At 40.6% G+C, this 22,902-nt stretch overlaps 1 protein-coding gene across 3 annotated transcripts in view; it reads left to right on the top strand.

The window, feature by feature from the left end:
- The window catches only part of vaspb (vasodilator stimulated phosphoprotein b), a 45,334-nt gene that overhangs the window by 2,827 nt on the left and 19,605 nt on the right, over positions 1–22,902 (top strand). For all 3 annotated transcript variants that reach the window (XM_053623342.1, XM_053623343.1, XM_053623341.1), the window contains exon 2: positions 16,930–17,101. In XM_053623342.1, coding sequence (XP_053479317.1) covers positions 16,930–17,101 — 172 coding nt within the window. The remainder of the gene's footprint in view (positions 1–16,929; positions 17,102–22,902) is intronic.

Below are 22,902 nucleotides of genomic sequence, written 5' to 3'. Positions count from 1 at the left end.
CAAGGTGTCACACAAGAAACATCTCATGATGGGTAAAAGCAAAGAGCTCTCCCAAAGCCTTCACAACCGTATTGTTGCAAAACATATTGATGGAATCGGATACAGACGTATTTCAAAACTTCTGACTCTTCCAGTAAGCACCCTTGGGTCCATTATCTGCAAGTGGAAGCAACATCACCCCATCATAAACTGGCCATGCACAGGAGCTCCTCACAGGATTTTTTACCAGGGAGTCAGAAGAATAGTCAGAAGAGTAGCCCAAGAGCCAAGGACCACTCCGAAAGAGGTCCAGAAACACTTGGAGGCAGCAGGTACCATCGCCACAGAGAAAACAATAGGAAATGCACTCCACTGCTCACGCTCACCCCGCAAGACTCCACTACTAAAGAAAAGGCATGTCGAAGCTCGTTTAAAGTTTGCTACAACTCATTTGGACAAGCCTATGAAATACTGGGAGAGTGTAGTCTGGTCAGACAAGAGCAAAATTTAACTTTTTGGCTGTCAAACTACACACCATGTTTGGAGAAGAAATGGCACTGCACATCACCCTAAAAACACTACACCAACAGTGAAGTTTGGAGGTGGAAGCATCATGGTGTGGGGCTGTTTTTCATTGATGATCTAAAGCATAAAGCAAAGAAAACTCTCAATTGGTTTCAGAGAAAAAAAAAATCAAGGTGTTAGAATGGCCCAGTCAATCACCTGACTTGAATCCAATTGAACAAGATTTAAAGACAATATGTTTAGAAGAATGGGCCAAAATCACACCTGAATACCGTAGCCGATTAATTTCTTCATTCAGGAAGCATCTTGAAGCCGTCATTACAAACGAAGGCTTTTCCACAAAGTATTAAATAAATTTCAGTTAGCGTGTTCAATACTTTTTTCCTGTGTCATTCCACTTTATTACACAGAACTTAATTTATGGACTTTAATGTTTGGATTTCTTTATACGTGTGGATTTCTTGAATTAATACCAAAGTCTGGTGAAAATTTTATGTGAATAGCCTCATTGGAAATATATTTACTGAGAAAAATGTTGATGTGTTCAATACTTATTTCTAGGGATGCACCGAATGTTCGGCAACCGAAATTATCAGTTGTCAACAAACACGTCATTGTTCGGTCAAATTTATTCGGCATTTTCACTTATTCGGCTGAACACGAAAATGTTTTTTTTTTTGCTATTTTCGGCCGAATAAGTGAAAATGCCGAATAAATTTGACCGAACAATGACGTGTTTGTTGACGCGACCAAATAGCCTAGCAACCAGAGTGAGACGCGCGAATGTCACGACCTCGATGAGGGGGCGTGCGCATGCACGATCTATGTGCACGAGCTACGTGCTCTTCGGATGTTTACTTTTTCGTTTCTGTTCCGGAGTATTCTGTCACGTTGCAAGACGTAAGGGAGTAGAGTACGGAAGCGGGTAAAGACGTATTTATTTAAGGGCAGGCAGACAAATCCAAATCGTAATCCAAAAAACTTAGTCAAGACAGGCAAAGGGAATCAGAGTCGCGGTCACAGAAAACAGGGTCAAAACACAAAACAAGAAACATGAACTAGTACTATGGACTGGGAGTGGAAAAACCAGCGGGGACTAAATGAACTAATCTATAGTTTAAACTAACTAAATCTATCAAGGAACATAACATTACCAACGTATCTAACTATACTATATCTACTATAATACTCCGCGAGGTGTACAGGGACGCGAGCGGTATATATCCCCAATATAATCAGCCGTATATAACCAAATAGAACCATTTTTTGCACTCTTGTCGATGCACTTTTTTGTTGTAGGCTACAGAGTGTTACATTCTTTCAGCAGTCAGTTATAGGCCTAACATCGGCTATTCAAGGGGGGCTCAAAGATGACCACATCAAAATATTTTTATTTTACTAATTTATTTATTTAAAGTTATATTGTGCCTTATTGGTAGCCTATGCCTGCTGTTATGAAAAAAATGTTCAGTGTTAAATAAATATTTTGAAATTGTAATTTTTGTAATTGATTTTTTTCTTTGAAAAGCAAGACAAAATAGTAAAAAGCACATTTTGACTATTTAATTTATGCAAGGGTGAAAAAATGGCAAAATAAATGGAAAAAACGCGAAAAAACGTGTTCGGTTTCAGCCTTCGGCTTTCGGCCAAGTTTTTCATTATATTCAGCTTCAGCCGAGAATCTTCATTTCGGTGCATCCCTACTTATTTCCCCCACTGTATATCAAAAAAGCCAACGATTACCATGGGTGTACTTATTTTTTTCACATGACTATACATACATACATGTAGTGCACACACATTATATGGCCAAAGGTTTGTGTTCAATTGACCATATGTGCTTTTTGAACATCCTATTCCAGATGTAGTCCCGTCTTTGCTGTTCTAATAACCGGGAAGGCTTTCCACTAGATTTTGGATTGTCACTGTGGTGCTTATTCAATAAGAAGAGCATGTCAGGCACTGATATTGGGTGAGGAGGCCTGAGGTTCAGTCAGTGTTCCAGGTCATTCCAAAGGTTTTTCACGGTGGATGAGGTCAGGGCTCTGTGCAGGCAGAGTCAAACCATGTCTTCATGGAGCTTGCTTTGTGCACATGGGCATTTTCATGCTGGAACAAATTTTGGCCTCTTAGTTCCAGTGAAGAGAAATTGTAATACTACAGCATACAAAGGCATTCTATACAATTGTGTGCTCCCAACTTTATTGCAACAATTTGGGGAAGAACAACATATGGGTGTGACAGACAGCTGTCCACAAACCTTTGGCAACATGCTGTATATATCGCCATGTTAATGACAGAATAAAATAGTGAACAAGACAATTAAATAGTGAGCACGACTCTATGTTCCACTGGTTGGTTGTGATGACGGAAATACAAACTTGCTTAGCTACTCACAATTTCAGTGACTTTCTGCTGGTCTATGACTCATAAGTGCCCTGTGTGTGTGTGTGTGTGTGTGTGTGTGTGTGTGTGTGTGTGTGTGTGTGTGTGTGTGTGTGTGTGTGTGTGTGTGTGTGTGTGTGTGTGTGTGTGTGTGTGTGTGTGTGTGTGTGTGTTTGTGAGTGTCTCTAGTAAAGAAGGAAGTGTTGACTCTTTTTTTTTTAATTTGATCTGAGGAATTAAAATAACATGCCTGATCTTAGTAAACACCGTCTCACAGCCGAGGTTGTTGAACTTTGTCTTAGCTGTCCTCTAAATTGTTCAATTAAATTCTTTGTCCTTATTTATCAAGACATACTTTGCATTGTGTTTGTTTTAAATCAAATCTGGAGAAGATTCCAGTTCATTTACAGTGATCATGTACAGAGTTCACAAACGACCGTCACTACAATGCATAAAGTCACAAGTAGATTATTTACATTAAATTAAATTAATTGAAGGTCAAATCTAGTCCTAGACTACATGTTTACATGGTAAAACCAACATGTATGCAATAAGTGGGTAATGATCATCGTAATTACTGTGACATCAGCAATACAATAAAATGTGTGGAGAATTTGAATGAAGAAAATGAAGAAATTCACATTCTGTGAGCCAGGAAGATGGTGTATAATTATTGGTACCACTGGGAAACTAATATATATCAATTATGCATATCCCTTTTTACATCCCATGAGGCAAAGCCTCTTTAAGCCTAATGATGCATTGTTCTTAAAAAACCTCCATATTGGTATAAACAGTCTGTAATGAGCGTAGTTATTGTAGGTACATGTGCCTCAATTCACTCAATAACCTAGTCTGTCGAAATAAAATGACCGGTAACTAGATCCAGCCAAGAAAACTGTACTTTTTGCTAAAAAAAAATTCTTAAACATGCAAATTGTCCTGTGTAGGGACATCTTGATAATTTGGTGACCGTTCTGCATAGCCTGTTGTTTATCAGTCTGTCATCCACAACAGGCTATGTTGTTTTTATAATGTTTGAAACCAAAACATAATATTGTTTTTGTTTGTTTGTTTTTGTTGGTCATTTATATTTGCAGTTTCCGGTGGTACAGGCACATTCCTGTAGCTGCATCTTTTCGAACTGCTGCTCATTAGTGATGTCTGATTCTTGACCGAATCATTCTTCTGAGCCGATTCTCAGGATGTAACAGGTCGAGCCGGTTCACAAAATCGAACTTTAGTTCCGGGTTGATGACGCAAGATGCACAGCCGAAGTAGCACGCTCCGCAGCATGTACGACTCGGCAGCGTTAAAAGAGACAGTTGCGACACGCTTTGATATCGCCTCCACGCGGTCACGTGATTCATGTAACTCTCAATAGTTCCAAACAAATCAGTGCTGTCAACCTGTTTGAATATGTTTTGCAGCGATTTTCTGTAAGTACTAACATAATGTGTTTTGATTACTACATTGACTACATTTACAGTAGCATTTTTTTCTGATGAGTGATGGAGAGACTACATTACTCAGTTTTTCTGTGTTCACTTTTGGAGGAAAAGGGAATTGCTCTCATAACATGTAAATTTCCGGTATGTATGCATTCATATTTTTTCCCCTGCTTTTATGGTCATAACTACTCACATTCTAATGTTATCTCATGTTAAGACATTTACATTAGCATGCACAACAAGTGGATATCAATGAGTGCAAGCAGCTGCTCAATTTTACCCGAGAAAGAGGTTTGGTCAATAGTGCAAAATAAACAAGGCAAACAACTGCATTCAATGAAGCATTTTATTCTATAATATATCCAGGGAGAGGGTAGATAAGTTTTTCCTTGAATGGCCAGTCTTCATAGAAACTCATTCCACCATTCTACAGGGAGAGAAAGATGGCAGAAAACACACCACTTTTATGCAGTTCCTGGAAAGTGATTAGCCTGAAATTAATGAGTGTAATTGAACAATAAAATGACAGCACCTATAAAAAATACTGTATCTCATTTATTAATATTATTTTATTTATTTATTTATCTATCTATTTCCTGAATGTTCAATGTTGTGGGTTGGGTGGGGTAGGGGAGTGTTCTTTTGATGCCAAAAACCAATAAATATAATGTTCATGTTATAAAAAAGTATGCGGTTGGCTGTGCAGCATTTGGATGCAAAAAAGGAAAAAAGGAAAGTATTAATGAGCCCTGGTAATTTTAATGTCCTTCAAAAATGTGCTTATCTTAAGATAATGTAAAATTAAATGTCATCCAAATACTTAAGTGATGCTGTTCCAATAAGCACACTGTAATGTTCTCTTGAGGTTGCACTCAACAAGATCTTTATGCACACCTAAATGTTTCATCAGTTTAGTCAAAGTTGGGCTGTAGTTCCAGCTGCCAGTTTATTACGTACACCGAGCTAAATCTAATACAGTCTAACTTTATATGCTGTGATTAGATTTGTTGTTAAAGTTTGTATGTTAACGAACGCCAATAACTGCAATTCATTTGAGGCAAATGTAGGCCAACTGACATGTGGTTATGGTAGCTAGTGAAGTGTTGCTCGGGCTAGCTAACTCCAATTAGAATGTCACTAGCTATTATCTAATGATAAACATTAACTAAAACTGACTACATAAAATACCACTACTGACTAGATTCATGAGGGGTCAGCTAATTCGTTAAAATGTCAAAAAGTGCAAAAATTTCATCATCTTACCACAGATTGTGTTTGGGGAAACATTGAAATGAATGGGGTTCAGTGGTAGAACAATTCAGTGTCACTTCTGCATTCTCCGATTTCCTACGGAAGTCTGAGGGAGTGTCGGAACTCTATTTTCACTGGCGCTGGTCCGACTCGAAAAGACCGAACAAGCAGGTCGAAGGTTGTCGAGGATTGCAGAGGACCCGCTATGTGTTGTGACGTTAATGGCAGTAGCCAAATAAAACGTTTATGAACCTACAGATCATTGTTTCTGTGGTATTTTTTAAAATTATTTAAAAATATTTGCAAACTAAGGTCTCGAGAATTTGCAGTAGGCATTTTACTCAACGATGTTACCAATACAACTTGTGATTTATATTTTTCATTAGGCTTAATGGATGCTGTTGTTGTGATGAAAATTTGAAGAAATCTGATTTTCTTCAATTTATGTATCAACACCAACATAGTAGCCTATAACGACGAGCCGGTGTGTCTGCCACGAGCCTGAGATCCAGTTAGAAATTAACGAGTTGGAGGTTACTCTTACGAGACCGGTTATTGAACCAAAGAACACCGCAAGAAATGAACGAATCAAACCTACAGGCAGAGCTGAAAGTCAGCCTTTCAGTCGTATCCGATTCATAAAGAACCGTATGAGCCAGTTCAATAAAATGTTTGCCGAAGGATTACCGCAGATTCTGAAGAGTGAGTTGCTGATCCTGTGCACATGTGTGTGCACCACCAAGGACTTGAATGAGCCTGATGTGAAATGTAAGTTTCTTTAATAACAAACAAAACGTACTGGAAAAATGCTTATGACTAGTTTTATTAAATACATTCCTACTAAAACATGGGAAAAAAAACCTTTCTATCGAGAGATAAAAATTAATTTTACTATAATTTATTGTGCATGCAGTTTATATTTGAAGTTGTTAAGCTAAGTCGTGGAGATTATAAGACTAGTTTATTCTTTCTATATACTTTAAACATATCCGCGGTTGTGCATCAGTGTCTGTAATGTGTGCTGTAGGTACAAAACTTTTATGTTGGAAACTTGTACAAAGATGCAGGTTACTCAAAATTGGGCAGTCGTTTCCAACATGAAGGATCAGCGAATGAAGCTGTGACCATAAACACCATTAACTTAAAGTGCACCTGTTATGGTTTTTCAAATATTACCTTTCATGTAGTGTGTTATAGAGCAAAAAGTGTGCAAAGTTTCAAAAATCAAAGCGCATGACAAACAGAAGAACCGATTCTGAACAGATGAAATGAGTCGTTAGTAATTCCAAACTTTACTTTCTGTACTAACCTACATAGGTTTGTAATAAAAAAGGAAGGCCCCATCTCTGGTTTTCATTGGCTGCTTGCTGACAGCGGTAGACCAATCACAACAGACTGGGACAGCTGACCAATCAGAGCAGAGTATGGTCTCTGAATGGAGGAGTTTACAAGGAATCCTTTAGAACGGATCATTGAACAAGTTGTTTGTGACATTGGGGCGGGGAAGGTAATGCTGCAGTTTAAATTATTATCACAAAGTGTTTTTTGACCTTGGATGCATGTAAATACATTGTATGAGACCTCTTAAACAAAATTAGGCACGTTTCAAAACCATAATAGGTGCGCTTTAAGTGAATGAAATGCAATAATCAACAAAATGCATTCAGACAAATGACTTTATTTGAAGGTTTTGTTGATATAACATGACACTGAGTTGTTAGAAAAGAAATACGTAGTGACGACATTGCTTGATGACGTAAAGGAACTGAAAGAACCGGTTCGCAGAAATGAATCGGACTTTCCATCACTACTGCTCATTCTGTGTCACAGGGCAGCGTAACACACTCGGACGCAAGCGCTATCCATCCTGTTCTGCATACATGAGCTCACAGACGCCTGCGATTGGCTAGTGTTGCTTTGATTGACAGTGTAGAGAGAGTAATGTCTTCCCTCCCCTAATGAAGTCATGTCCAGTTTTAGGCCAGTGCTCTACAGTGGCTGAATTTCATTACTGGGTTTAGCGCACACTATGCTTAGGAGGTGCTCGTTTGCCATTTAATCATCTTTTTTTTCTTTCTTTTCTTTTCTTTGGTCTTTTACAGTGTTGTCATGAACGCACTTTGTAATTTATTGCCATTAATCAACATGCACATGTGATCACAAAGAAAATCAGCTTAATCTTTATTTTAGTTTGGCTTGGCCTATGAAAACATTCATATACTTTACAACCTCACTAAAGGATTGATAAATGCGTGCCAGTGTTGGGATTGGCTAAATTTGGTGTTTGGTCTTACGTAACAAAAAACAAACAAGACAGAAGAAAAAATAAATAAATTATGACGGCATGTGGCCAAGATTTCACTTGTTTGCAGCATATGCATATCACAAATAACTCAACACATTCGGTATAGTTTTATTTCTAAAAAATAAAGTGCAGTTAATTTATTAGCAGTATTCATTACATTTTATAGCTAGTGTAAATTTTTGCGCACAGTGTTAGTTATTGTTCGGTACAACACAGAAGCCATTTCTGCCACATGCAGAATGCAATCAGTAATCCAGGCCCATTTCTGGGTAATCAGCTAAAGCCTTACTAACGTGAATGTTAATGTCAGATTATTTTATTCAGTTACAGTATATTTCATAGATGAAGTTTTACCCTCTTTAAATATAACAATAGTAATGAACATAAAAAATGATTTTTGGCTGTGCACCACACAGAGTACTGTTATCATGGATATGTCTGTCCCATTCAGAAGGCCACACGAGAACACGAGCTGTCTTCTAAGGACCTTTTTATAGATATGTGTTTTTATATATATATATATATATATATATATATATATATATATATATATATATATATATATATATATATATATAATATAATATATGAGAGAGAGAGAGATAGAGATTAGTAACAGTTACTTTTTAAATTGCATACACATTTGGCATTTATTTGATACAGTATTGTGTTAATAATAATATTGTAAACTGCACTAAAAAGCTTGGGCAGTTATCATGTAAGAGAATGGAACATTGTTCAGAGCTTGTGGTAACTTAGTCATCACCCAGTGTGTGTGTCACTCAGGAAGTGTGTGATGTCTGATCACTCAGTGTGTCCGAGTCAGAGGCGTGAGTCAGTGCCGTTATCAGTCCAATGCATGCTGGGATTTAAACATCGTCCACTTTCTCTGTTTACGAGCTAAGTGAGCCATGATTAGTTAATGTACAAAACCTTTAACGTACATAATTGTTGCTTTCTGTCCTGCTGTCTCTTTAAGTAAAGTTTCCATAGATAGCCATCTGTACATCAATGATCACCTTAACAAAATTGAGCAGAATTGGGTGGGGGTGGGGGGGGGTGCTCAGCACATCCACACGAACATGCACACATTCTTGCACACACAGTGTTTAGTTTAGCTTTATTAGGACTAGCACTTTCAATAAATGTTCAGTCACGATATCACTCATGTTATCTGAAGCCAAACTATTTTGGAGAATGTCAGTCTCTGGAATTTACACAGAATGGTGTGGAAAAACAAAGAAAACAAACAAAACAACGTTCAGTGAGCGCTGCAGTTCTGCAGCTGGAAAAGTCTTGTTGATGAGAGAGGTCAGATGAGAACGGCCAGACTGGTTACAGTTTACTCAGATAAACACTCGGTACAACCGTGCTGAACAGAAAAGTGTCTCGGAATGCAATAGCTGGATGAGCTACAACAGCAGAAGACCACTTTGGGTTCCGCTCTTGTCCGCCAAGAACAGGAGTCTGAGGCTACAGTGAGCACAGACTCGTTCATACTGGACAGTTGAGGATTGGAAAAAGACCTTGTGCCTGCTATAGCAGTTTCTAAATTGATCAGATCAGCCTGTCTGGCACTAACAAGCATGCCACGGTCAAAGTCACTAAGATTTCTCTGTTCTGACGTTTTCCATTCTCTTGACCTGTATCCACATGTTTTTATGCATTGTTCTCCTGTCACATGACCAAGTTACTCAACAACAGTAATCCACTACAGATTACTAATTACTACTTTAAAATTGTAATTTGATTACATTACTGATTACTGCATGTAAAAAGTAATCAAATTGCTAATTACTTTCATGCTACTTTCAAAACCTATCAAACCTACGAAGTGAAACTCACAGTTCTTTCAGTACTTTTATAGAGTGGCAATGTATGACATGATCAGAAAAAGTTGGATTTATCATGACACTTGCCTCGGGTGTTGTCACTGTAGGACTACCAGACCGATAAAATATAAAACTTTTCTAACTAGGCTAGTCTGGTGTCGCTAGCCAAAGGGAGACACTTCTCAGCTATCATTTTATGGGTTTAGCTGCTACAGTGCCATGCAAACTACATTATCTTTCCTTATGCTCTTCTCATATCATGCACATGTAAATTGGAACTCATATACACATTTACACACCTTGTTTTCCTGCTCAGCATCAGAGGATATTACTGTTGCAGTTTCCATCTCTTTACTGGTTAAAAAAAAAATTGGTGTATATCCATTTTGCCTCACACTGACTGTGAGCTAGCGTTTGGCAGAATTGAGAGCTGTCAGCCAATAAGACACAAGTATTTCTATCTGTTTTCCTGTAAACCCTGTCTGATTGGTCTCTCCTCCGTTCAGTGAAGATATAAAATTACAGGCGGTCTTATTTGACTGATGATCAGTTCTGTAGTGACGAACCGCATGAAGTGGAGAATTATTCGGTTCTAAAGAAAAAATATTTGGGGCAAAATGTGATTTATTTTAAAATGCATTTTACTTAAGTGTTTTCTTAACAATAAATTTATAACGTAATTATTTTGACATCAGTAACTAATTAAATTACATAAATATAAATTGTAATGCATTACATTACTGCGTTATGAGAAAAAGTAATTAGATTACAGTAACGCGTTACACCCAACTCTGCACATGATTGGCTAATTTAATAACTGCATGACCAAGCAGTGTTCTTACTAAAGTGGCCAGTGAGTGCATACACTCTTAATAGAGTCAAGAAACAGACTGACCCATTTAATTTGCAACCCATAAGCTGCACGCTCAGATTATAACCAGCCAGAGGCGATGAGACGGAATGCAGAAAAAGGTTAAATGAGGTGAGTGCTTTGTGCAGCTTTACAATACACCAAACAGGGTAAAGAGTGGCTAGCATGCCAGCTAACATTGGCTGTGGAACACAAAATGCATTCTCCAACTTGGCTTCACTTTGTGTATTTTTAGCATCCAATCTTTGTTGTTTGTGTGTTTAGTAATTTGATCCAGTGTTCTCCACCCTGTATTTTAGTTAACTCATGTTGGCCAGGTAGCTTGCAAGAGTCAGCACTGTGAAGCCTGAACAACATTTCTGCCTTTTAATCTGTGTTGACGTGTTACATACACTATATGGCCAAAAGTATGTGGACACCTGACCATGACCTCAATATGTGGGCTTTCGCCCAAACAGTTGCTACAAAGTTGGAAGCACACAAGTGTATAGAATGTCTTTGTATGCTGTAGCATTACAGTTTCTCTTCACTGGAATTAAGAGGTCCAAACGTGTTCCAGCATGACAATACCCCTGTACACAAAGCGAGCTCCATGAAGACATGGTTTGCCAAATTGAGAGTGGAAGAACTCGAGTGTCCTGCACAGAGCCCTGACCTCAACCCCACTGAACACCTTTGGGATGAACGCCGACTGCACCCCAGGCCTTGTGGCTGAATGAGCACAGGTTCCAAACTTCTCCTTTCCAGAAGAGTGGGGGTTATTATAACAGCAAAGAGACGACTAAATCTGGAACAGGATGTTCAGCAAGCACATACAAGTGTGATGGTCAGGTGTCCACATACTTTTGGTAATATAGTGTATCGCTGATGGGGGATGATTGATGTGTGCATTTGAAAGTCCCACCAAATGTTAGCGAAACCTGACTGAATTACTGTTCCGGGCTTTCCAGGGAGACTTGTAGAGACTTAGGAACATTACGTACATTCCACTGAAGACTCACTGACACACACGCACATACATCCATGTTCATACATGTTCTTGTATTTAGTAGTGAGATTACAGTCCGCAAAAATTGAAAAAAAATTTTCCCTCCTGTCTGTAAAAAAAAAACCTGTATAATTCAAAGGGAGAGAAAATTGTTCGCCCTGTCTTCGTGAGTTCAAATCCCAACAATGCCGCAGCCATTCTATGGCTGGGAGCCCAAGTGGAGAAAATTGGCCATGGCACACTCTCTCTCTAACCCTTTCATTCGCAGTGACGCTAGCCAATCCTGGGTGCGCCTGTGAGGTCATGTATGTGGAAGAGGGCAGATAGTGCTTCCCTCAGAGTCTGTTAAAAGGATAGTAAACCCAAAATGGAAAGTTATGTCAACTATTACTCACCCTCCTGTCGTTCCAAACCCATAAGGCTTCCGTTCATCTTCAGAAGACAAATGAAAACATTTGTAATGAAACCTGGGAGATTTCTGTCCCTCAGTTTACAGTCCAAGTAACCAAAACTTTCATGCTCAGATAGTTCATAAAGGCATTGTAAAAGTAATTCATGTGACTCCCGTGGTTTTATCCCAATTTTAGGAAGCATTACGAATACTTTGTGTGTGCAAAAAAAGCTCAAATTTAGTCTTTATTCACAAAATATCTTCACTTCTGCATAGATTGAGAACTACGGTGTATGCGTGTTGTGTTGGTGCGAGAGCAGACATTCTCGTCATCACGTGGGACATGTGATGGCCTCCCCGGTTGGTAGCTGTTGAGAGACCTGGCTAGTGTGTGAGAATTGGCCTGAATTGGACTGAAAACTGGGGGGAAACCCCCACAAACAAACAAACAAATAATAAAAATATATATATATATATATATATATATATATATATATATATATATATATATATATATATATATATATATATTAGTATCTCACAAAAGTGAGTACACCCCTCACGTTTTTGTAAATATTTGATTATATCTTTTCATGTGACAACACTGAAGAAATGACACTTTGCTACAATGTAAAGTAGTGAGTGTACAGCTTGTGTAACAGTGTAAATTTGCTGTCCCCTCAAAATAACTCAACACACAGCCATTAATGTCTAAACCTTTGGCAACAAAAGTGAGTACACCCCTAAGTGAAAATGTCCAAATTGGACCCAATTAGCCATTTTCCCTCCCAGGTGTCATGTGACTTAGTGTTACAAGGTCTCAGGTGTGACTGGGGAGCAGGTGTGTTAAATTTGGTGTCATCGCTCTCACACTCCCTCATACTGGTCACTGGAAGTTCAACATGGCACCTCATGGCAAAGAACTCTCTGAGGATCTGAAAAAAAGAATTGTTGCTCTACATAAAGATGGCCTAGGCTATAAGAAGATTGCCAAGACCCTGACACTGACCAGCAGCACGGTGGCCAAGACCATACAGCGGTTTAACAGGACAGGTTCCACTCAGAACAGGCCTCACCCTGGTCAACCAAAGTAGTTGAGTGCACGTGCTCAGTGTCATATCCAGAGGTTGTCTTTGGGAAATAGACGTATGAGTGCTGCCAGCATTGCTGCAAAAGTTGAAGGGGTGGGGGGGTCAGCCTGTCAGTGCTCAGACCATACGCCGCACACTGCATCAAATTAGTCTGCATGGCTGTCGTCCTCTTCTAGAGATGATGCACAAGAAAGCCCGCAAACAGTTTGCTGAAGACAAGCAGACTAAGGACATGGATCACTGGAACCATGTCCTGTGGTCTGATGAGACCAAGATAAACTCATTTGGTTCAGATGGTGTCAAGCGTGTGTGGTGGCAACCAGGTGAGGAGTACAAAGACAAGTGTGTCTTGCCTACAGTCAAGCATGGTGGTGGGAGTGTCATGGTCTGGGGCTGCATGAGCGCTGCCAGCACTGGGGAGCTACAGATCATTGAGGGAACCATGAATGCCAACATGTACTGTGACATACTGAAGCAGAGCATGATCCCGTCCCTTCGGAGACTGGGCCGCAGGGCAGTATTCCAGCATGATAACGTCTTTTACCTTGCTAAAGAAGCTGAGGGTGAAGGTGCTGAACTGGCCAAGCATGTCTCCCAGACCTAAACCCTATTGAGCATCTGTGGGGCATCCTCAAACGGAAGGTGGAGGAGCTCAAGGTCTCTAACATCCACCAGCTCTGTGATGTCGTCATGGAGGAGTGGAAGAGGACTCCAGTGGCAACCTGTGAAGCTCTGGTGAACTCCATGCCCAAGAGGGTTAAGGCAGTGCTGGAAAATAATGGTGGCCACACAAAATATTGACACTTTGGGCCCAATTTGGACATTTTCACTTAGGGGTGTACTCACTTTTGTTGCCAGCGGTTTAGACATTAATGGCTGTGTGTTGAGTTATTTTGAGGGGACAGCAAATTTACACTGTTACCCAAGCTGTGCACTCACTACTTTACATTGTAGCAAAGTGTCATTTCTTCAGTGTTGTCACATGAAAAGATATAATGAAATATTTACAAAAATGTAAGGGGTGTACTCACTTTTGTGAGATACTGTGTGTGTGTGTGTGTGTGTGTGTGTGTGTAATATATATATATATATATATATATATATATATATATATATATATATATATATATATATATATATATATATATAAAAATAATGTTTAGTGTGTGTGTGTGTGTGTGTGTGTGTGTATGCTCAGAAAGTTCATAAAGGCATAGTAAAAGTAATCCATGCCTGTGGATGGACTGTGGTTATAGGGAAGGGGATGTGTGTGGGTGTGTGTGTATCTTTAATTGTGTGTGTATGTATCTTTAACTGTGTGTGTGTGTCTTTAACTGTGTGTGTGTGTGTGTGTCTTTAACTGTGTGTGTGTGTGTGTCTTTAACTGTGTTTTTGTGTGTCTTTAACTGTGTGTGTGTGTCTTTAACTGTGTGTGTGTCTTTAACTGTGTGTGTGTCTTTAACTGTGTGTTTGTGTTTTTAACTGTGTGTGTTTGTGTGTGTGTCTTTAACTGTGTGTGTCTTTAACTGTGTGTGTGCGTGTGTTTTTGTGTGTCTTTAACTGTGTGTGTGTGTGTGTGTGTGTGTGTGTGTGTGTGTGTGTGTGTGCGCGCGTGCACACTCACACTTCAGCCTGCAAAAGGAATTAAGTAGGAGAAGCAGTCCACTGTTCAACAGTCCAAAAAAGGAAGTGCAGGAATGCTGTTTACGCTTGTAGTGCACTAACACTGAGGGAGCAACCGTGTAGGGCACTAACACCAAGGGTTCTAATTACATATCTGAACAAGTATAACACTTTCAGGAAGAAGTACGGGGTGAGAATGCAGAGTGCCTATGAGGGCTTTGAGAGCGTGTGTGTGTGTGTGTGTGTGTGTGTGTGTGTGAGAGAGAGAGAGAGAGAGAGAGAGAGAGAATTCTATGGCCTGCAGCTCCAGCCTGTGCAAGCACAGACGTGTCAGAAGAATGAGGGAGAGAATAACAGTGAAAACGGAGGAGTGTTAAAGTCACAGCACTTCCTCGCTTGAGTATCACACTAGACCAGAATGCTCGTACTGATTCACACGTAGAGGCAGTAAGGTGTGTTAACTGGACACATCTCAATCCAACAATTTACACTTGTACATGTTTGCAGTGATTTAGTCACTTTGTATTCTAATATTTCACTTGTAGGCCAGTTCCACTAGCTGAAGGTATGAAGGTATGCAGATAGATTAGACGGGCAGTAAGAGATAGATTAGACAGACGAAAAGACAGATGGTTAGACAGTGTTGAATGTATATTATGGGAACGTGAGTCTTTCTCTCTTAATGTAACTGTACACACACTCACTGGACCACCTATACTGCATATACTGTATGAGAGAGTGAGACACAGGAAGAGCGAGTGTGTGTGTGTGTCTGGAATTTGGTGTAGGGCCTTATTAGGAATTCATGGCAACAGGAAGTGGGCAGGGGCCAGAAAATGATGTCACAGGAAGTGGAAGATTGAGTGATAAAACTGGGTGGCTGGGAGATAGAAGGAATGAGGCAATGATGTGTGTGTGTGTCTCCTTATACAGTAATTTCTCCAAACACTCCACATACTGCACTTCCTGTTAACCCTTTAATCACCAGGGCTCTTAAGTGTGTATGTGTGTGTGTGTGTGTTATTAAAGAAACATAATAAATACTCATTGTTTATAGCCGCTGTGCGGCTGTTAATTTGAAAATGCAAAGAAAAGAAATATTTCTGATGATGATTATTTGGACAGTGAGGTGGTCACAGATCTGTGCTTTTTTTCCCCCACCCCCTTCCCTCCTCCTCCTTCTTCTTCTTCTTCTTCTTCTTCAATAATAGGGTTCCTGAAAGACACAATGCAAAACATCGTCCAACAGAGCAAAGTAAGCCATGCTGCTGGTGTATAATCAATATGGATACGAATTTTATGGAGCTAAAACTTCCAATAGAAGGCAGCATGGTGGCACAGTGGGTAGAGTCGACGTCTCATAGCTCCAGGGTGCTGACTAGATCCTGAACTCAGGTTACTAGCTGCGTGTAGTTTTGCCTGTTCTCCCCATGTCCGTGTCGGTTTTCTTCGGGTTCTCCGGTTTCTTCCCCCCTCCCAAAAACACGCCGATAGGTTGGCTGTCTACTCTGAATTGCCCCTAGGTGTGCATGAGTGTGTGTGCGCGGTTGGACTTGGGTCCCATCTGGGGCGTATTCCCACCTCACACCCAGTTTCTAGGGATCCACCGCAATCCTGACCAGGATGAAACCGAAGCTGGATGATTGGATATTTTACTTTCGTGTGTGACCGCTTTGTGTAGTATACAAGCGATGCCGGGATATGCAGGAAAGTGTGTTTTATGTCCATGTTGTCAAAACAAACAAACAAAAAGGCAGAAATGATGTAAAGGTGATGGGTTAGGCACCCAGCGCGTAATCCCGATTACGCCATTTTCTTTTCATCTTTTTTTCTTTGTTTCATTGTGGATGGGACGCTTTTGGAAAATGGATGCCAGGTTTGATACCCCTGGACTGGCATCACATCCTGGACGTATCTGCCTTGTGCCCAGAGTTTTTTAGAATAGGTTCTGGATCCCTAAAGTCGTTACTAAAGATGAATTAAGTAACGGATTTGGGGAAATAAACAGATTTTTCATTGGCCGATATGATTCCGATTGCTCCAATACCCCCCTCCCCCTTTTTTCTCAAACAGCAGAAACTCACTTTATTATCATGCTGAATAAAGTAACTCACACTTTTAACGTGTGTGCTCCTAGCAAATGCTGGATATTTAAATATTGTCATTTTAATCGCCTCTCTGTTTGTCTCACTTTATTCCTTTCTGTATCTGTGTGTGTGTGTGTGTGTCTCTCACAGTGAGCTGAGCGTATGTAACGCGAGGGCCACAGTGATGGTGTATGATGAAGCTGGGAAGCGCTGGGTGGCGGCTGGCACCGGCCCTCAGGTCTTCAGTCGTGTCCAGATCTACCACAACCCCTCCACCAACAGTTTCAGGGTAGTGGGGAGGAAGATGCAGCCTGACCAACAGGTACTGTGTGTGTGTGTGTGTGTGTGTGTGTGTGTGTGTGTGTGTGTGTGTGTGTGTGTGTGTAACTCTCAGATCTTAAGGGCCTGTCACATTGTGCGTGATTAAGCGACGCAAATGTACGACGCAATGTACGACGCAATGACGCTCTTTAATCGAAACAATAGATCCCTATGGAGCTGTTCACACCAGGTGCGATCAGTCGCGATCAGTCGTGACAAAGCAAGATTTTTTTTCCTGACCAGTGTGTCTTTTTTAATTTTTTATTTATTTTATTATTTAAAAAAAAAAATTATTAAAAAAAACAACATTTTTTTTCTTCCCTTCGCTCAGCAGTGAACCGGGCCGTCCATACATACATATATACATATACATATACATATACATATATATATATATATATATAGTAAGGGAATTAGCCCGGGGAAGGGCGGAGCACAGACCCACAAGAGACAAGTTTTAGTCAATACGGGGGTTTTATTTGTCTGTGTGGGAGCTGTCTATAGTGAGGAGGCGAGTGTGTGTGAGTGTGAGGGGTTTTGTGGGGGTGTGGCTGGCGTTGTGACGTTCTCAAGGGCATGTCGGGGTTCCCAAGAGGTGTGTGTGGGCTTCCCGTGCCGTCATCCACCGTCGAACGCGATCTCACCATCGGCGGTCTCGTCCGCACTCGAACGTGGTCTGTCTCTTAGCCGTTCTCCCCGCACGGGCGGAAGAGCGTCCTTTTATCCTCTTCCGCCGTTGCCTGAGTGGTGGAATTTTCCCGACGGACTCCCCAATCGCCGGCCGGCGTAGCGTCGACGGTCCCGCCCCACCGTGACGGTCCTTCCGGCTGATGGTGTGTTTGGCACGAGGCTGTCCGCTTTGTGCCGGCGCGGCAGTCGGGGAAGGAACGACTTTCTTATTATGCGTGCCGGCTGTCGGTCCGTCGCGACAATATATATACACACACACAGTATCTCACAAAAGTAAGTACACCCCTTACATTTTTGTAAATATTTGATTATATCTTTTCATGCGACAACACTGAAGAAATGACACTTTGCTACAGTGTAAAGTAGTGAGTGTACAGCTTGTGTAACAGTGTAAATTTGCTGTCCCCTCAAAATAACTTAACACACAGCCATTAATGTCTAAACCGCTGGCAACAAAAGTGAGTACACCCCTAAGTGAAAATGTCCAAATTGGGCCCAAAGTGTCAATATTTTGTGTGGCCACCATTATTTTCCAGCACTGGCTTAACCCTCTTGGGCATGGAGTTCACCAGAGCTTCACAGGTTGCCACTGGAGTCCTCTTCCACTCCTCCATGATGACATCACGGAGCTGGTGGTTGTTAGAGACCGTGTGCTCCTCCACCTTCCGTTTGAGGATGCCCCACAGATGCTCAATAGGATTTAGGTCTGGAGACATGCTTGGCCAGTTCATCACCTTCACCCTCAGATTCTTTAGTAAGGCAGTGGTCGTCTTGGAGGTGTGTTTGGGGTCGTTATCATGCTGGAATACATGCTGGGATCATGCTCTGCTTCAGTATGTCACAGTACATGTTGGCATTCATGGTTCCCTCAATGAACTGTAGCTCCCCAGTGCCGGCAGCACTCATGCAGCCCCAGACCATGACACTCCCACCACCATGCTTGACTGTAGGCAAGACACACTTGTTTTTGTACTCCTCACCTGGTTGCCACCACACACGCTTGACACCATCTGAACCAAATAAGTTTATCTTGGTCTCATCAGACCACAGGACATGGTTCCAGTGATCCATGTCCTTAGTCTGCTTGTCTTCAGCAAACTGTTTGCGGGCTTTCTTGAGCATCATCTTTAGAAGAGGCTTCCTTCTGGGACGACAGCCATGCAGACCAATTTGATGCAGTGTGCGGCGTATGATCTGAGCACTGACAGGCTGACCCCCCACCCCTTCAACCTCTGCAGCAATGCTGGCAGCACTCATACGTCTATTTCCCAAAGACAACCTCTGGATATGACGCTGAACACGTGCACTCAACTTCTTTAGTCGACCAGGGTGAGGCCTGTTCTGAGTGGAACCTGTCCTGTTAAACCGCTGTATGGTCTTGGCCACCGTGCTGCAGCTCAGTGTCAGGGTCTTGGCAATCTTCTCATAGCCTAGGCCATCTTTATGTAGAGCAACAATTCTTTTTTTCAGATCCTCAGAGAGTTCTTTGCCATGAGGTACCATGTTGAACTTCCAGTGACCAGTATGAGGGAGTGTGAGAGCGATGACACCAAATTTAACACACCTGCTCCCCATTCACACCTGAGACCTTGTAACACTAATAAGTCACATGACACCGGGGAGAGAAAATGGCTAATTGGGTCCAATTTGGACATTTTCACTTAGGGGTCTACTCACTTTTGTTGACAGTGGTTTAGACATTAATCGCTGTGTGTTGAGTTATTTTGAGGGGACAGCAAATTTACACTGTTACACAAGCTGTACACTCACTACTTTACATTGTAGCAAAGTGTCATTTCTTCAGTGTTGTCACATGAAAAGATTTAATCAAATATTTACAAAAATGTGAGGGGTGTACTCACTTTTGTGAGATACTGTAAATGCTGTGCAGCAAAGATGCCTTCAAAAATAATGAAATTAAACCTTTATGCTATAAAGAGCAGTAAGCAGTAATACACTAAACAAAGTTCATATTTGGTGTTACAACCCTATGCTTCTTCAAAATTTAAATAAAAATAAAAACAGTAGTCTCGGGTACACTTTGTGTAGTCTTATAAGGAAATTAGCTGGTAAGTTTTACCGAGAGCCTTGTTAAAATCTGTCCCAGTTCTTCTGGAGACTTTGACTTTCTGCAGCTTTCATTATGTTTTTTTTTTTTTTTTTTTTTATCTCAAAAGTGGTCTATTATGTAATATGTTGCTTTCTTTACCAAGACTTTTTCTTTTCTTTTTTTTTGTGCAAATTTAGCTATTTTCTTTACTGAGAAAAATCTATACAATCTATACATTTTTCTATAAAAAAAAATATTTTCTTGGGAAAGTAACAGTATGGAAATCTAGAATGGCTTTTGTACGGATTCAACAATGCAGAAGTCATAAAATAAACATCTGTAACGAAATTTCTACGAACAAAAATAATAAAAAGGGTTGTGCACAGTTCTGTATATTTCATATATCATATTTCAGTTGGATGGAATCACAAGTTGTCATCATCATAGAGCACTATCTTTTGGAGTCGGTGTTCTGGGTGAACTGGCAAACGTCATCGTAATGAAGTGTTACAGCTTGTTTTGATTTATTATTTATAATTAGCAGCACTTTAATTGTGGATATAACTACTGGAGGGCCACTCCATATTTAGTTCATTTTTAAACATAGAGTGTTTTGAATTTGGGAAGCGCTTTACAGTTTTCCATGTTAACTGTTGTAATTAGGATAACATCACTGAGGAGATAATGAAATAATCATCTACGTGCAAAAAAATATAAAATAGATCTCTTGATAACTCTTAGTTGATATGCACAGCTGTACACAGTTGTCTGTGTAGGATCGCTCTAGCTCCTCTTTTTGTCTGCAGTGATGGATGAACAATTCAGTAAAGAGTGGCCCACCCCCCAACACACACACGCACTCTATTCCCTGTATGTGTGCAGGCAATGACTGTGGATTTAATTAAGCTGGACGTGATTACACACGCAATACGTCCTCAGTTCAGGGCCGAGTAGAGTTTTATTTAATCAAACACTGGCACAGCGATGGAGCTGGTGTTAAGGCAAGCTTTTGCTTGTAACACTATTAAAGGAATACTCTAGGGTGTTTTTTTTGTTTTGTTTTGTTTTGTTATTTTCTCAATGAAATCTCCATCCATCTCATTTGTATGTTTTGCGAATACCACAGGATATCATTTTGATGCGCTTCCTTGAACTGAAAAAAAAAAAAAAAACTGGGAGAGAAATAAACCAGTCTACTAAATCTCACTTATAACCATCTAATTGCAGTTGTACTGCTGTGAATAGAGGTTTAGATGAAACAGTAGGTGAAATAGACTCTAATGCCAAATATATCTTATATATATTAGCTGTAAACCTGTGTAATTTGTGCTAACAGAGAATAGGAATATATTTCAGAGATGTGTTTTTTTTTAATTAATTAATTAATTTTATTTTTTTAATGCATGAACACAGCTTTGGCGTGACATTCTCTCATGCCTGTCTCGTTCTATGACTTTTATACTTTTTATTTATGTGCACTTTATCAGTGGATAACAAGTACACAATTTCCCTTAGTGAGTTTTGATTAAAGACGGTTTTCCATTCCTTCCTTAGCACAGGGAGTCATTTACAGTGCATCCGGAAAGTATTCACAGTGCCTCACTTTTTCCACATTTTGTTATGTTACAGCCTTATTCCAAAATTGATTAAATTCATTAATTTCCTCAAAATTCTACAAACAATACCCCATAATGACAACATGAAAGAAGTTTGTTTGAAATCTTTGCAAATTTATTAAAAATAAAAAACAAAAAAAGCAGATAAGTAATAAGTATTCACAGCCTTTGCTCAATACTTTGTTGAAGCACCTTTGGCACCAATTACAGCCTCAAGTCTTTTTGAGAATGATGCTACAAGCTTGGCACACCTATTTTTGGGCAGTTTCTCCCATTCTTCTTTGCAGGACCTCTCAAGCTCCATCAGGTTGGATGGGGAGCGTTGGTGCACAGCCATTTTCAGATCTCTCCAGAGATGTTCAATCCGGTTCAAGTCTGGGCTCTGGCTGGGCCACTCAAGGACATTCACAGAGTTGTCCTGTAGCCACTCCTTTGTTATCTTGGCTGTGTGCTTAGGGTCATTGTCCTGTTGGAAGATGAACCTTTGCCACAGTCTGAGGTCCAGAGTGCTCTGGAGCAGGTTTTCAACAAGGGTGTCTCTGTACATTGCTGCATTCATCTTTTCCTCGATCCTGACTAGTCTCCCAGTTCCTGCCGCTGAAAAACATCCCCACAGCATGATGCTGCCACCATCATGCTTCACTGTAGGGATGGTATTGGCCAGGTGATGAGTGGTGCCTGGTTTCCTCCAGACATGACGCTTGCCATTCAGGCCAAAGAGTTCAATCTTTATTCAATCTTTGGTCTGAGAGTCCTTCAGGGGCCTTTTGGCAAACTCCAAGCGGGCTGTCATGTGCCTTTTACTGAGGAGTGGCTTCCATCTGGCCCCTCTACCATACAGGCCTGATTGGTGGAGTGCTACAGAGATGGTTGTTCTTCTGGAAGGTTCTCCGCTCTCCACAGAGACACGCTGGAGCTCTGTCAGAGTGACCATCAGGTTTTTGGTCACCTCCCTGACTAAGGCCCTTCTCCCCGATCGCTCAGTTTGGCCGTGCGGCCAGCTCTAGGAAGAGTCCTGCTGGTTCCAAACTTCTTCCATTTACGGATGATGGAGGCCACTGTGCTCATTGGGACGGTCAATGCTGCAGAAATGTTTCTGTGCCCTTCCTCAGATCTGTGCCTCGATACAATCCTGTCTCGGAGGTCTGCAGACAATTCCTTGGACTTCATGGCTTGGTTTGTCCTCTGACATGCATTGTTAATTGTGGGACCTTATATAGACAGGTGTGTGCCTTTCCAAATCATGTCCAATCAACTGAATTTACCACAGGTGGACTCCAATCAAGTTGTAGAAACATCTCAAGGATGATCAGTGGAAACAGGATGCACCTGAACTCAATTTTGAGTGTCATGAAAAGGCTGTGAATACTTATGTACATGTGCTTTTTTTGTTTTTTATTTTTAATAAATTTGCAAAGATTTCAAACAAACTTCTTTCACGTTGTC

Source organism: Ictalurus furcatus, chromosome 4 (assembly GCF_023375685.1).
Source record: "Ictalurus furcatus strain D&B chromosome 4, Billie_1.0, whole genome shotgun sequence".
NCBI classification, from domain to species: Eukaryota; Metazoa; Chordata; class Actinopteri; order Siluriformes; family Ictaluridae; genus Ictalurus; species Ictalurus furcatus.
The sequence above is the reverse complement of the archived record's forward strand: the minus strand, read 5'-3'. Positions and strand labels throughout refer to the sequence as shown.